Genomic DNA, 13,476 nt, shown 5'->3' on the forward strand with positions numbered 1-13,476 from the left:
TACCCCGAAAATTTAAAATTTTTCTATTCAACACGCCTATAGGAGGGTTTAAAACTCCGACTCTATCCAAAAGATAATTTTAAAACTTTTAAGATTAACTGTATTTAAGGCGTGCCTAGTAGGAGGAGAGATGAGGAGGAGGATGAGAGGATGAGGATGATTAGGAGGAGGAGGATAGGAGGAGATAGAGAGGATGAGTAGATGAGGAGGAGTAGGACTAGATTAGTAGGATGAGGATTAGTATTATGTGTTGGTGGTATTATTATATAGTATTATTATATTATATTATTATTATTATTATTATTATTATTATATATTATATATTAGATTATATTATTACTATATTATTATTATTATTATTATATTTTATTATATTATTATTATATTATTATATTATTATTATATTATTATTTTATTATATTCTTATTATTATTATTATTATTATTATTATTATTATTATTATTATATTATTATTATTATTATTATTATATTGAATTTCGAGTTTCGGAATTTATTCGATTACGAACAAACATTATAAAATTATTTATTTTTTTGGTTTTTTTGTATTTTTGAAAAGTCGACTTTACGACTTTTTGCGATTTATGAAAAGTCGATTTTAGACTTTTCGTTTCATGAAAAGTCGACTTTTTGAATTTTCGAAAGAAAATAAATATTTGAATTTCACAACCAAAAGGTATATCATAACACATAAAGTCCTAAAGGAAATATAAATATTGTATAGGAGAAATTTAAATTCGAATGAAAATAACTTACTTTTACATTGCATATTTAAAAAACACAAAAAAATATTTTTCTTCATACTTAAAGCTAACATATGAAGAATTTTGGAATGTTTTTAAATATTTGTTTTAATTAAATTAAATAATTATTTTTCAATTGTTTTTTCAAACTTAAAATTTTCGACATTTCCAACAAAAAAAGTCAATTCTTCTATTATTTTAAGTCGATTTAAGAACCCTACTCTACTCATTTTATCTCACATCATTTAGCTTTTGTTTATATTACGAACACAGCTGCCACTTGCTATTTCTCTCGGTATGGCAACTCTCAATTTATCTTTAATTTCAAAATGGCCATCTAAAATTATCGATAATAAACGGTTTATAAAGAAGAATTTTTTTCGCTGCGTATAAATTTTTATATTTTTTCCATGGTTTTATTAAGTAAAAATAATAAAATTTGATATAAATTGAAAGTACGAGAAAAGTTTTATTCGGGTAAATTGAAAGTTTTATAGAATTGCAGAAAGAAATAGTGAAAATTGAAATAGAAAATTTTTGTTGTCCAACGACGGCCTTACAATAGAGTGAAGAAAAAAAGCGTGCTGCTACAAGCAGCTGTCATTTTTTTTTTTAGACAGAGAAAAAAATTACGCCGCAGCAGCGTTTGTTTTTCAAATGTTTCTTTAAGTTATACCAACATTTGAATAAAATGAAAAATGTTGGTTAAGATAGATCTAAAGCTTAAGGTCGTACTTACAACAAATTTAGAAATAAATGTTTGTCTCCAACTTTTTTAATGAAATACAACTTCTACGCCGACTTCGCTGCTGTCTCATCATGTTTGTTTTTTTTTCTATTTTGTAAACTGTCATTTTCTTCTTCTATTTTAGCTTTGAACAGAAAAGAAGCAAACAGCTTGTATGTGAAGTGTTTGTTAAACGTACGTGTGTGTGGATAAAAACAGAAAGAAAAAAACATTTTTGAGAATTTATAATAAATAAGATAAACAAGCACACAATTTGAGTTTTTGTTTAGAATTCATTAAAGCAAGCTAAACTACAAACTTACAATCCAAAGGAGATGTTTAAGTATTCATAGTTTGTGCGTGAATGTGTGTGTTGCTTGATTTGGGACTATCATTGATATTGATAATAAATTTTGATGAAAAGACCTTCTGCTGTTGATGGTAGGGGGGTAGTTACGCTTGCGTTTAATGGCCGAAATGGAAACTTAAACAACAACAATTTTAACAACAACTTCAATAACACACATTCAACAAGGGAATTTATAAATACATCTACTACAACAACAACTATAACAACTGGTATAGAAGATTCAACAACTACGTCATTATCAGCTACAACAACAAATATAGAATCACCAGGTCTAAGTGAAAGGGATGCTACACATTTCCGTTTGCGAGACGGTGTTATAGAGGGCTTTGAATATCTAACTTGTTTTAGTTGTGGGGAAACTTTTAAATCCTCTTCTCTCATCGAAGTCTATGATCATTATCGTGAACGGCCACACCTAAGACATTACGCCAATTGTCTATACTGTCAGGGTAAAGTACACCAGTATTACCACAATCGAAAACAACAAGTGAAATACTATCATAATTGTTTGCGTTGGAAAAGAGGAGAAGATCATTAATGATGATGAAATATGAAACATATTCTGTGTCCATTAGCGAACAAAGAGACAGTGTTAGTGCTGAATCTGCCGAGTCGGAATATTCAGATGTTGATGCCCGTTGTGATGATGATGCCAGCAGCATTAGCTCCCGCAATAACAATGGCAGTTCGGGTGGCTTTGGTAAACGTTGGTCTAAGTCGGAGGATACTCTCCTTAAATCACTGGTAGAGCAACATGGTGATAGATGGGATCTTATAGCTCCCCATTTTAAAGATCGCACTGAGCCTCAGGTCCAGCAACGTTGGGCTAAAGTTCTTAATCCTGAATTGATTAAGGGTCCCTGGACTAAGGAAGAAGATGAAAAAGTCATGGAACTGGTCAGACGTTTTGGTCCCAAAAAATGGACACTTATAGCGCGTTATCTCAATGGACGCATTGGCAAACAGTGCCGAGAACGTTGGCACAACCACCTCAATCCTAACATTAAGAAAACCGCCTGGACTGAAGAAGAGGATCGCATAATCTATCAAGCTCACATGCAATGGGGTAATCAGTGGGCTAAAATAGCTAAACTTTTGCCAGGACGTACAGATAATGCTATAAAAAACCATTGGAATTCCACCATGCGTCGCAAATATTATGACAATGAACGCAAATCTTCACGTCCCTGTTCAGACTTGAAAGCTTCCCGATCACACCTAAAAACTCTCATCAAATCGGGTGCTGTCATGACTCCCGGCTTAGTTTTATCTGCCCAAATCTTACAACGCAATGAAAATAAAAATCTAGCCTCAGAGCAGAAACCCAGCATGACTAAAATGTCCACCAGACCTACACCAAATATTTTAAAAAGAGCCAAACAACAAAATCAACAAACACAGGATTACAATCTTAATAGTCATTATCTAAATCATGCTACCGTTAAAAGTGAACTCAAATTACCGGATTCACCAGTAATAACACCTATCAAGACTCTTCCCTTTTCACCCAGTCAATTCTTGAATTCACCCTGTCTAACCACATTCGAAGATATGAATTTGCATGCCAGTACACCAGTCAACAAGAATCATAATCGTGTGGGCGCTGATATGAAAAAGGAATTGGAAAATTCTTCTATAGAAACGCCACATAAAAGTAAGTATTTCCAAAAAAAATCTTAATAACAAGGTTATTTTTTTAGGATTTAGTAAAAATTTGCTATTTACGTTTAATTATGTTGTCTAGCTTTATATGGAATTTTTATTCTACATCTCATTGTTATTGCTTTTTAGAAAAAAATCATTTCAAGTTGCTTATCAATGGCACCGGTTTTGTTTGAGGGTAAAAAAGTTAAATAAACTTAATATGTGTGTATGTACAGCAAACTGTTTCTTTGGGTTTGTGGTTTTGTTTTTAGCATCTAGTAGTCGGTTTAATGATATCGTATCAAAATATATATTTATAGAGAGGGTGACTCATTGTCCAGCAATTGCATTAGTTTTCTATAATTGCATTTATAATATGAATTAAATTGGAAAAAGTTAAAGTTAGTGAACATTTATCGAACGTTTTCTAAATTCAAGATTTTATTTAATTAGAATTTTCTATAAAATAAAATTTAGAATTTATCGAAAATGTTAGATAAAGTTTTAGTTAAAAATTTATCGAAATTTTTTTTTATAAGTTGATAATTTAGCGAAATTTCCTATAAAATAAAAAATTTATCGAACATTTTCTATATTTATCAAAAATTGTCTTGTAAATTTTCATATTTAATAATTTTACTCTTTTGTAGGTTTTATTGGTCCTCGTACACCAACACCTTTCAAAAATGCACTGGCTGCCTTGGGTAAAAAACGTCGTGGCGAACGTTACATTCCACCAAGTCCCTCCAGTTTAGTTGAGGATCTGGCCGAAATCATACATGACGAGCAATTAAATGACACTAATCAATCAAATAAAGTTACAGTCAAAAAGGAAAACATACCCGTAACGACAACAACCGTGGGAGGAGGTGGTGGTAGCAATGTTAACAACTCTCAACTTCCTCCACCCACAAAGAAAGCACGCAAATCTCTTATAACTTCCTGGGGTGAAAATATTATGCCCACAAATCACTCTTCTAACAACGATGGCAAAATGGATAAAAAATCTCAACCATTTGAAACAGAAACTCCCAGTAAATTTTTAATATCCGGTGAATCTAGCATAATGCGGGATACACTGTGCAGTGAAAATGATTTGTTACTCGATGATGATGAGGCCAGAGATGAAGAGGCTAAGAAGGAGAATAGGCCACAGCTGGACACTGTGGTGTCACGCCAGCGAAGTTCACAACAATATTTAGATCCTAAATGGGAGAAAATGGCCTGTGGTCAAACCAAAGATCAACAGTATATGGTGCAACAGGCACATGCTTGTCTTAAGAATCTCGCCTTAATGCCCAGATCATTGAATTTCGAAAAGCAAAAGTAGTCGTCAGCCGGATTAGGGGAGGGATGTAAAGAAAGTACCTTTAAACAAAATCAATTAAAACTGAAGCAAATACAAAGTTAGACTAACAGTTACACTATTGGCAATGGAATTTAATATATAAAACTTTTTAAACATAAAAATTTTAATAATTTTATAATGGAATATCATCATGGCAAAATAGTTGTAGATTGTTGCTTAACTATTTTTTTTTTACATTAATTGGTAAAACTTTTTAAATATTATTATATTTTCTATTATTGTAACAAGTTGAAAACTCTTAAACTACTCGTTGATTTTTAAAATATACGAGATTTACGAGTAGCATATACAAATATTTAACATTTCGTTGATATATATTTTGTTTTTTTTTTCTTTTGAAATTTTAGTTTTAAGCGCAAAAATTTATATATATTTTGAAGTATCATACGTTAAACCGTAGTCGTTTTTTTTAAACCTATACTATCTTAAGTTTAAGTATAAAAAACAATTCCTTTGTTTTATTATTTTTGTTTTCTGCACCAAGTCTATATAAAACTTAAAGATATAATATAAGACCTCAATAACAATAATCAACCTATAAATAATTAATAAATTGATTTTAAGGCAAAACAAACAAACCAAATGAATTAGCAAAAATTCATTGTCATTACATTTTTGCATATAAACTTGAAGAATTTTTTTTTGTATATGCACCCTTTATACACTATACATATTACCAATATTTACTACTAACAATTAAAGAATAAAACTTAATAAATGTAAATTTCCTCTTCCTTTTTTTACTCGTAAAATATCCATTATTATTGTATTATAAAAACATAATATTTAAGTATAAATTAAAAAAAAATAAAAATTTATATATAAATATATAAAAGTTGTGTTTAGTTTATTAAAGTTTTTGGTAGTTTTGTTTTATTTTTTTTTAATTTACATAAAAAAATTTTATTTTTTTAGCTTACAATGTAAAAAATAGATTTCAGGACTTGATGTAGAATGATTAATTTAGTCCATTTTCTTGCTAGTTGAGCTAAGTATAGGTTCATTCTTAGTTTTGTTTAAAACCAAAGTCCAAAAGCAGCACCATAAGGGCAGTAATACTGAGGAGACAATTGTGCACAACCAATTGTTATAAATCTACAAAAAGAAATTCACAAATTAATTCAAAGTTTTCTATAAATTTAAATCTAGTTTTTTTAAATCTTAAAAAACTTACCAAATTATCGGTTAACGAAAATGTTATGGCATCCATACTAGCATTGACGGCACGCAAAGCAATTTCCTTCATTTTCAATTCAGGAAATTGGAACAAGGTCAAAATGAAAACTAAACCATAAATAAATACTATAGGATTCAAAAGAACACAATAAAAGGTAAGAAATGATTTACGAAAACCCTTTTGCATATTGGGTTTAACACCCACAGCCAAAGGTACACAAACCAAGGCAATCAAAAAGGCCAAAGCGAAATTGAGAAGACCCACTACTACCAAAGCGGTGCCTAGGCCCACTAAAGATGCTAAATGCAACCAATGCATGGCGGTCACCGACAAACGGTACACGAATGGCAAAATAATAGCCAATATTACCCATAAAAGCATAGAAACAGTTACACTTTGGGCAGTAGTTAAGCCGTAAGAGGAGAGAGTATTCACCACTAATTCTAGGGTAAGTAATTGTTGACACATGTAACCTATGGCACAAGCATAAATAATAAACATAATGGCAGGTACTAATTGCACTTCGTTATGTTCATCATCCTTAATATAAGTAACTTGTTCTTCCGTATCCTCTTTATCACCATCCTTAACCTGACCGCCAGCTATAAGCCACATGAGAAATGATTTAATAAACAAAGGTACCACCAACAATACCAGACAAGGCATATAATCTCCAATGGATACAAAACGATCATTTTGGGCCAATATATAAAAGAAATAACTTTGATGAAAACGTTCCAATAAATTGTTAAGGCTGCGTGATATTCCCTCTATGGTTTTTAATAAGGGCAGGCCACCATTGTAACGATTACTGCCGGTATTTGGTCTCTTAACAGCTTCCAGGGTTAAGGATTCAATGCGATGTCTATGAAAAAGACCATGATTGCCATTTGGCACTCCTGTAGTTTGACTCAGCAACATGCTAAGTAAGTTTTTTATATTACTCTCCACCGAAGTGTATTGTGAGGAACGACGTTTCTTTATGGGGGTTTGTTTATAGCCGGAAATTATGCCTTCACGGGCGGTAATGCGCTGTACCAAATTGAACATATCCAAATTGGGTAATTGACCATTTAAGCCTTCAATCTTAACATCAATATAATCTTTAAAGGAAAAAATTTAATTCAGAGTCAATAAATATTAAAGAAAAGCAAAATTGAATGTTTAGTTTTGAATTTTCTATTTCATTACCTATATCCAAGTCCTGTACTTCTATATTTAAAGCGGCCTGCAGAGATCCGGCTCGTGCCGGCAAGTTTCCGTAGTTTAGAAAAGTATTTTGTTTTGTATTCTCATCCATTTCGGTATTAAAATAGGCTTCTAGAAAGGCATGCATACCAAGTTGTTCCTGTTCGGTTACTAGGAAAATAATATCCTTAGCCCAGTAATTTTTCTCTATAAAACAAACAATTCATTAAAAACTATAAAAAATGCTGAAGAATTGTTTACTTCTCGCAAAATCTGCAAAAGCCAATAAAATTGGTACACTAGCCACAATATCAGTGTGATATGAAGAAGGCGGTCTATAGGGTGCAGAAAATACTAAACCCTCTGTGGAGCTGGTGCGTGGTGCTCTCAAAATACCATAAACATTTTTGCCATGAAACTCTTTGCCTCCGCCGAAGGGATAACGCAAAGTGTAGTTATGAACATAGGTTTCTAAACCAATTTGCTTCATTTTAGCTGAGATCCAAGCATGTGGTGTGGTAGATTTGTGGGTCTCACGTTCAGCCTTTAATTCGTCCACCAATTGTTGTGCCCAACGGCTGGAGTCTTGTTTGATTTCGGGATAGACCAAACCTATGCATATATGTAAAATATTTTAATAAAATTTATGTTTTTATTAAAGTTTTTAATTTACTTACCAGGTGATAAAGCATTTTCCGATAGATAAGTACCATGATTAAAGTCCTTATGACCCAGACAGCCAAACCATACAATACTGGCCAAATATAGAAGCCAGCCTAATTTGGAATGATATTTGGTGAGAATTTTGCCAAATTTATGGCGTGGTGTTAAGGAGGGATCCGATAAGAGTCCCATGTTTATGGAATGCTTAAATTAAATAAGATTTTAAGAGTTTTTATAAAATTTTTCTCCGGTAAAGGGAAAATCTAAAACCTTAATTTGTTGTTTTTGTTTTTATTTAGTGTTGCCTTATTGTTCATTAACAAGTATTTACTTTTATTGTTAAGTGTGTTACCATGTGTGAAAATTTAGCTAATAAATTGGCATCACTGTTTCATGAACCAAAGTTTTTGCAGTTAATTTAAAAAATTATGATTGTTTTAAAACGCTCATTCGGACTGATTTCAGCCATTTTCAAATGTCCTTTAGTTAGGAGAAGATTATGTTTTAAATTTCATCGAATTATCTTGAAAATCGCTATCTATAACGAGTTGTAAATGTTTGGACAGACAGCTTCAGAGAGTGATTCTGGGTTGATTGGTATTCTTATCGTGGGTGTAGGAACAGTATTTTAGGCATTACAAACTTCAGCACAAACGCATAATACCCTCCCCACTGTAGTGGTGTAGGATATAACAACCAATGAAATTAATATGGTAGGGATATTCTATAGATATGGTAATTTGATGTATTAACCAGAAGTTGTTCCCAGGGAACGGCAACAAAAACTTTAATTACAAGCGTCGTATCTGAGGTTAGTTAATCCTTATAATTTGTATTCTATTAAAAGTGGTCCGGGTATAAGAAATTACAGTTCTTGCAATTTCCTGGTGGAATGCGATTTTGACATGGACCTTCTATAAATAGTTTTAATTAAGTCAACGGTTTACATGGAGCAAGATCCAAGAAAAGTTTGCACTATAGCTTCCCTTTATGTAAAATCGTTTTTTTTTATAAGAAATCATTTCTTAGAATTGTTTCAATTCCGTAGATTTTATTCTCTATGAAATTATTAAACACATTTAGATCCAAAATAAGTTTGGCCTGTTTGCTATGAAATTTCTACAACTTAGATAATCTATAGCTTTGTAAAAACTTTTTCAATCCATAAAAAATATAATTATATTTATACCAAATCTATAAATCCATTAAACAATTTAAAAAAAATAACACATTAGATTTATTTTTTTAACGAGCTATCATTTATTTTAAACAATAAATACTCAAACTACACACTAAACTTAAGCTTTTTTGCTAAATTTACCACCGGGTGCCCGCTTAGGCGGACACCATCTCAAGTAGGCCGGATCAACGGTCAATTTTGGTCTCTTAAATTGGGGCAATTGTAAATGTTCCATAATAGTTTTCGGTGTTACGCAAATAACATGTTGACCCTTCCAGTATTTAACCATTTTCATGGACTGCAATGTGTAGATGATGTCGTCATGAGTAATGCCACTTAGTTCACTTAATTCCTTAATGCTTTGCGTAGTAGTGCGGCAATCTTTCATTAACTCCAGCAAAGTGTAGGCCCAATAGCTGCGATAAGAAAGGCGACCCAAGTCGGATAATGGTTTCTCAGGACTGCCTACAACACCCTCACGTCGTGACAATTCATAGCTAAAAGCTATTAAAAGTTTGCCATAACCTTTGCGCTGGTATGGTGGTAAAATTAAAATGCAGGCAACATTATTATTTTCCGGTGACTCTTTCTCTTTGGAAAAGTAACCCACTATATGTGCACCCTTTTTGTCAATTTCACATAAAACATAAAAATAAAACGGTTCCACATCGTAGTATAAAGTTTTGTGATCTAGAAATAGTTTTGCCATGAGACATAACATTTGGCAATACAACTTGTGATCCTTGCCATCAATCTCAAATATGGAGATAGTACCTTTACGGTAAATTTCATTGCCCGGTGGTTGTCTTTGAGTACATTCTGAGGCATGGTAACGATAGGTTTTTTGAAAACGCATATATTTCAGGCAATATTCACACACATATAAGGTGCCCACTTTGCCATATTCATCCGGATAGGGGCTAAAATACCAAGTGTCTATCTCGAATCTTCCAATGCGTAGTTTGTCTATATACTTTACTTTAGTAATGGCCTCATGTTCTTTTTCTAAAGCTGCCGTGGTGGGATCCATTTCGGCATATGTCTTTTGCACATGATTTATTTCATCATGACGTCTTTTTTGATTTCTAGTCAATTTGCGATCACTATTCTCTACGGCTGAGGGATTTTCCAATGAAGCTATCTGTTCTTTACTCAATTGTTTAATGGTTTTGGCTCCCACTGAGTCTGCCACATCTGGACCTCCTGCTGCTGCAGCTCCTCCACCTTCAGCTTCCGTGCAGTCTGTTATACGATCTCTCGACACCCATTCATCTAGACGACGATTTAGTCCTACATAATGAACATAGTATTCTTGTTGTTGAGGATTTGTTCCCTGTTCACATTCTCTTGATTGTATGATTTGTGCCGCATGAACATTACCATCCGTCCTTTTGATCATATAAACATCGCCAATGTTAATTTCCATTTCTTGATTGGGACCGGCTGTGGTGTTTACATTTGTTTTTTGCACTGGGGCTGTATTGTTTGTCGCAGCCGCTTCATTGTTGTTGCTATTTGTATTTTCTTTAGTATCGAACGCGTTGTTGCTGTCACATTTTTCTTCTTTTTTGTTGTCGCATTCCTCAGGCTCTTTCATGTGTTCATCATCATTTGTTTCACTTGTATTTTGTGTAGCTTTACTTTCGACCACCATATTTTATAATTTTAACTTAAATTTAATAAAATTTCACAATAAATATTTGTAATAAACAAAAAACTACATTCGACGCAAATTATTTTGGCTTTTCTCTGAAATGTCAAATTGTTTTTACTGTCGGTGATACCAGATGTTTAGGTAAAAACGTAAGGTAGCCAGATAATTTTTTATTATACACATAAAGAAATTTGTTGGAAATTCGTAGATTCGTTTATAACAGTGAACGTAATTTAAAGTTTTTATTAAAAGCTTGTTTTAAAATATCTAATAACTAACTAACTAACTAACTAACTAACTAACTAACTACTAACTAACTAACTAACTAACTAACTAACTAACTAACTAACTAACTAACTAACTAACTAACTAACTAACTAACTAACTAACTAACTAACTAACTAACTACTAACTAACTAACTAACTAACTAACTAACTAACTAACTAACTAACTAACTAACTAACTAACTAACTAACTAACTAACTAACTAACTAACTAACTAACTAACTAACTAACTAACTACTAACTAACTAACTAACTAACTAACTAACTAACTAACTAACTAACTAACTAACTAACTAACTAACTAACTAACTAACTACTAACTAACTAACTAACTAACTAACTAACTAACTAACTAACTAACTAACTACTAACTACTAACTAACTACTAACTAACTAACTAACTAACTAACTAACTAACTAACTAACTAGTTAGTTAGTTAGTTAGTTAGTTTGAAAGGAGGATGTATACATCAAATCCGAAGAAATACACCTAGGCCTCTATCGGGCCTGTTGTGCGCTCCTGAACCAGTGCCCTCAGGTGGGAATCGAACCCACCACCTCCGGTCTACCAGACTAGAACACTAACCACTAACCTACCGGAGGCCACAACTAACAACTAATAACTAACTAACTAACTAACTAACTAACTAACTAACTAACTAACTAACTACTAACTAACTAACTACTAACTACTAATAACTAAACTAACTAACTACTAACTAACTAACCTAACTACTAACTAACTAACTAACTAACTAACTAACTAACTAACTAACTAACTAACTACTACTACACTAACTAACTAACTAACTACTAACTAACTAACTAACTAACTAACTAACTACTAACTAACTAACTAACTAACTAACTAACTAACTAACTAACTACTAACTAACTACTAACTAACTAACTAACTAACTAATTAACTAACTAACTAACTAACTAACTAACTAACTAACTAACTAACTAAACTAACTAATTAACTAACTAACTAACTAACTAACTAACTAACTAACTAACTAACTAACTAACTAACTAACTACTAACTAACTACTAACTAACTAACTAACTACTAACTACTAACTAACTAACTAACTAACTAACTAACTAACTAACTAACTAACTAACTAACTAACTAACTAACTAACTAACTAACTAACTAACTACTAACTAACTAACTAACTAACTAACTAACTAACTAACTAACTACTAACTAACTAACTAACTAACTAACTAACTAACTAACTAACTAACTAACTAACTAACTAACTAACTAACTAACTAACTAACTAACTAACTAACTAACTACTAACTAACTAACTAACTAACTAACTAACTAACTAACTAACTAACTAACTAACTAACTAACTAACTAACTAACTAACTAACTAACTAACTAACTAACTAACTAACTAACTAACTAACTAACTAACTAACTAACTAACTAACTAACTAACTAACTAACTAACTAACTAACTAACTAACTAACTAACTAACTAACTAACTAACTAACTAACTAACTAACTAACTACTAACTAACTAACTAACTAACTAACTAACTAACTAACTAACTAACTAACTAACTAACTAACTAACTACTAACTAACTACTAACTAACTAACTAACTAACTACTAACTAACTACTAACTACTAACTAACTAACTAAGTAACTACTAACTAAGTAACTAACTAACTAACTAACTAACTAACTAACTAACTAACTAACTAACTAACTAACTAACTAACTAACTAACTAACTAAGTAACTAACTAACTAAGTAACTAACTAACTAAGTACTAACTACTAAGTAACTAACTAACTAAGTAACTAACTAACTAACTAACTAACTAACTAACTAACTAACTAACTACTAACTAACTAACTAACTAACTAACTAACTAACTAACTAACTAACTAACTAACTAACTAACTACTACTAACTAACTAACTAACTACTAACTAACTAACTACTAACTAACTACTACTAACTAACTAACTAACAACTAACTAACTACTACTAACTACTAACTAACTAACTAACTACTAACTAACTAACTTAACTAACTACTAACTAACTAACTACTAACTAACTAGCTAACTAGCTAACTAACTAACTAGCTAACTAGCTAACTAGCTAACTAACTAACTAACTAACTAACTAACTAACTAACTAACTAACTACTAACTAACGAACTAACCAAGAAAACACGTAAAAAATATAATTATTTTCAAATTTATTAAATTTTGGCACTTTATTGCATTTGACAACCACAATAAATGGTATTATACTTAAAATAGGTTAATACATTTTTTTTGTTGTTTTAATGTCAGCAGATTATAATTAATTGTTATTATATTATTATTTTTTTAACAAATGATTTAAACTACTTAACTAATATTAATACAATAATTAATTTGATTGTTTTTTAATTTAACTAAAAATTAAATGTTTTTTCT

At 31.3% G+C, this 13,476-nt stretch overlaps 3 protein-coding genes across 3 annotated transcripts; 1 reads left to right on the forward strand and 2 right to left on the reverse strand.

The window, feature by feature from the left end:
- Window positions 1-1,144: 1,144 nt before the first annotated feature.
- LOC119615337 (myb protein-like) lies at window positions 1,145-5,689 on the forward strand. Its single transcript, XM_037971402.1, has 3 exons — window positions 1,145-1,238; window positions 1,634-3,512; window positions 4,153-5,689. Exons 2-3 carry the CDS (start codon window positions 2,396-2,398, stop codon window positions 4,830-4,832), a joined length of 1,797 nt encoding a protein of 598 aa, XP_037827330.1. The 5' UTR covers window positions 1,145-1,238; window positions 1,634-2,395; the 3' UTR covers window positions 4,833-5,689.
- A 6-nt stretch (window positions 5,690-5,695) lies between these two features.
- LOC119615336 (glycosylphosphatidylinositol anchor attachment 1 protein-like) lies at window positions 5,696-8,215 on the reverse strand. The gene is made up of 6 exons (XM_037971401.1): window positions 8,170-8,215; window positions 7,914-8,103; window positions 7,498-7,848; window positions 7,240-7,443; window positions 6,046-7,151; window positions 5,696-5,966 (listed from the first exon to the last, which is right to left on the reverse strand). The coding sequence occupies exons 2-6, from the start codon at window positions 8,089-8,091 to the stop codon at window positions 5,835-5,837; spliced, it is 1,971 nt and encodes a 656-aa protein (XP_037827329.1). The 5' UTR covers window positions 8,092-8,103; window positions 8,170-8,215; the 3' UTR covers window positions 5,696-5,834.
- Window positions 8,216-9,138: 923 nt separating this feature from the next.
- LOC119615339 (histone acetyltransferase KAT8-like) lies at window positions 9,139-10,851 on the reverse strand. The gene has a single exon (XM_037971403.1). The coding sequence runs from the start codon at window positions 10,731-10,733 to the stop codon at window positions 9,198-9,200; it is 1,536 nt and encodes a 511-aa protein (XP_037827331.1). The 5' UTR covers window positions 10,734-10,851; the 3' UTR covers window positions 9,139-9,197.
- Window positions 10,852-13,476: the final 2,625 nt, after the last annotated feature.

Source organism: Lucilia sericata, unplaced genomic scaffold, assembly GCF_015586225.1.
Source record: "Lucilia sericata isolate MDLA Ls3-8-SP2 unplaced genomic scaffold, ASM1558622v1 Contig004973F_arrow, whole genome shotgun sequence".
NCBI classification, from domain to species: Eukaryota; Metazoa; Arthropoda; class Insecta; order Diptera; family Calliphoridae; genus Lucilia; species Lucilia sericata.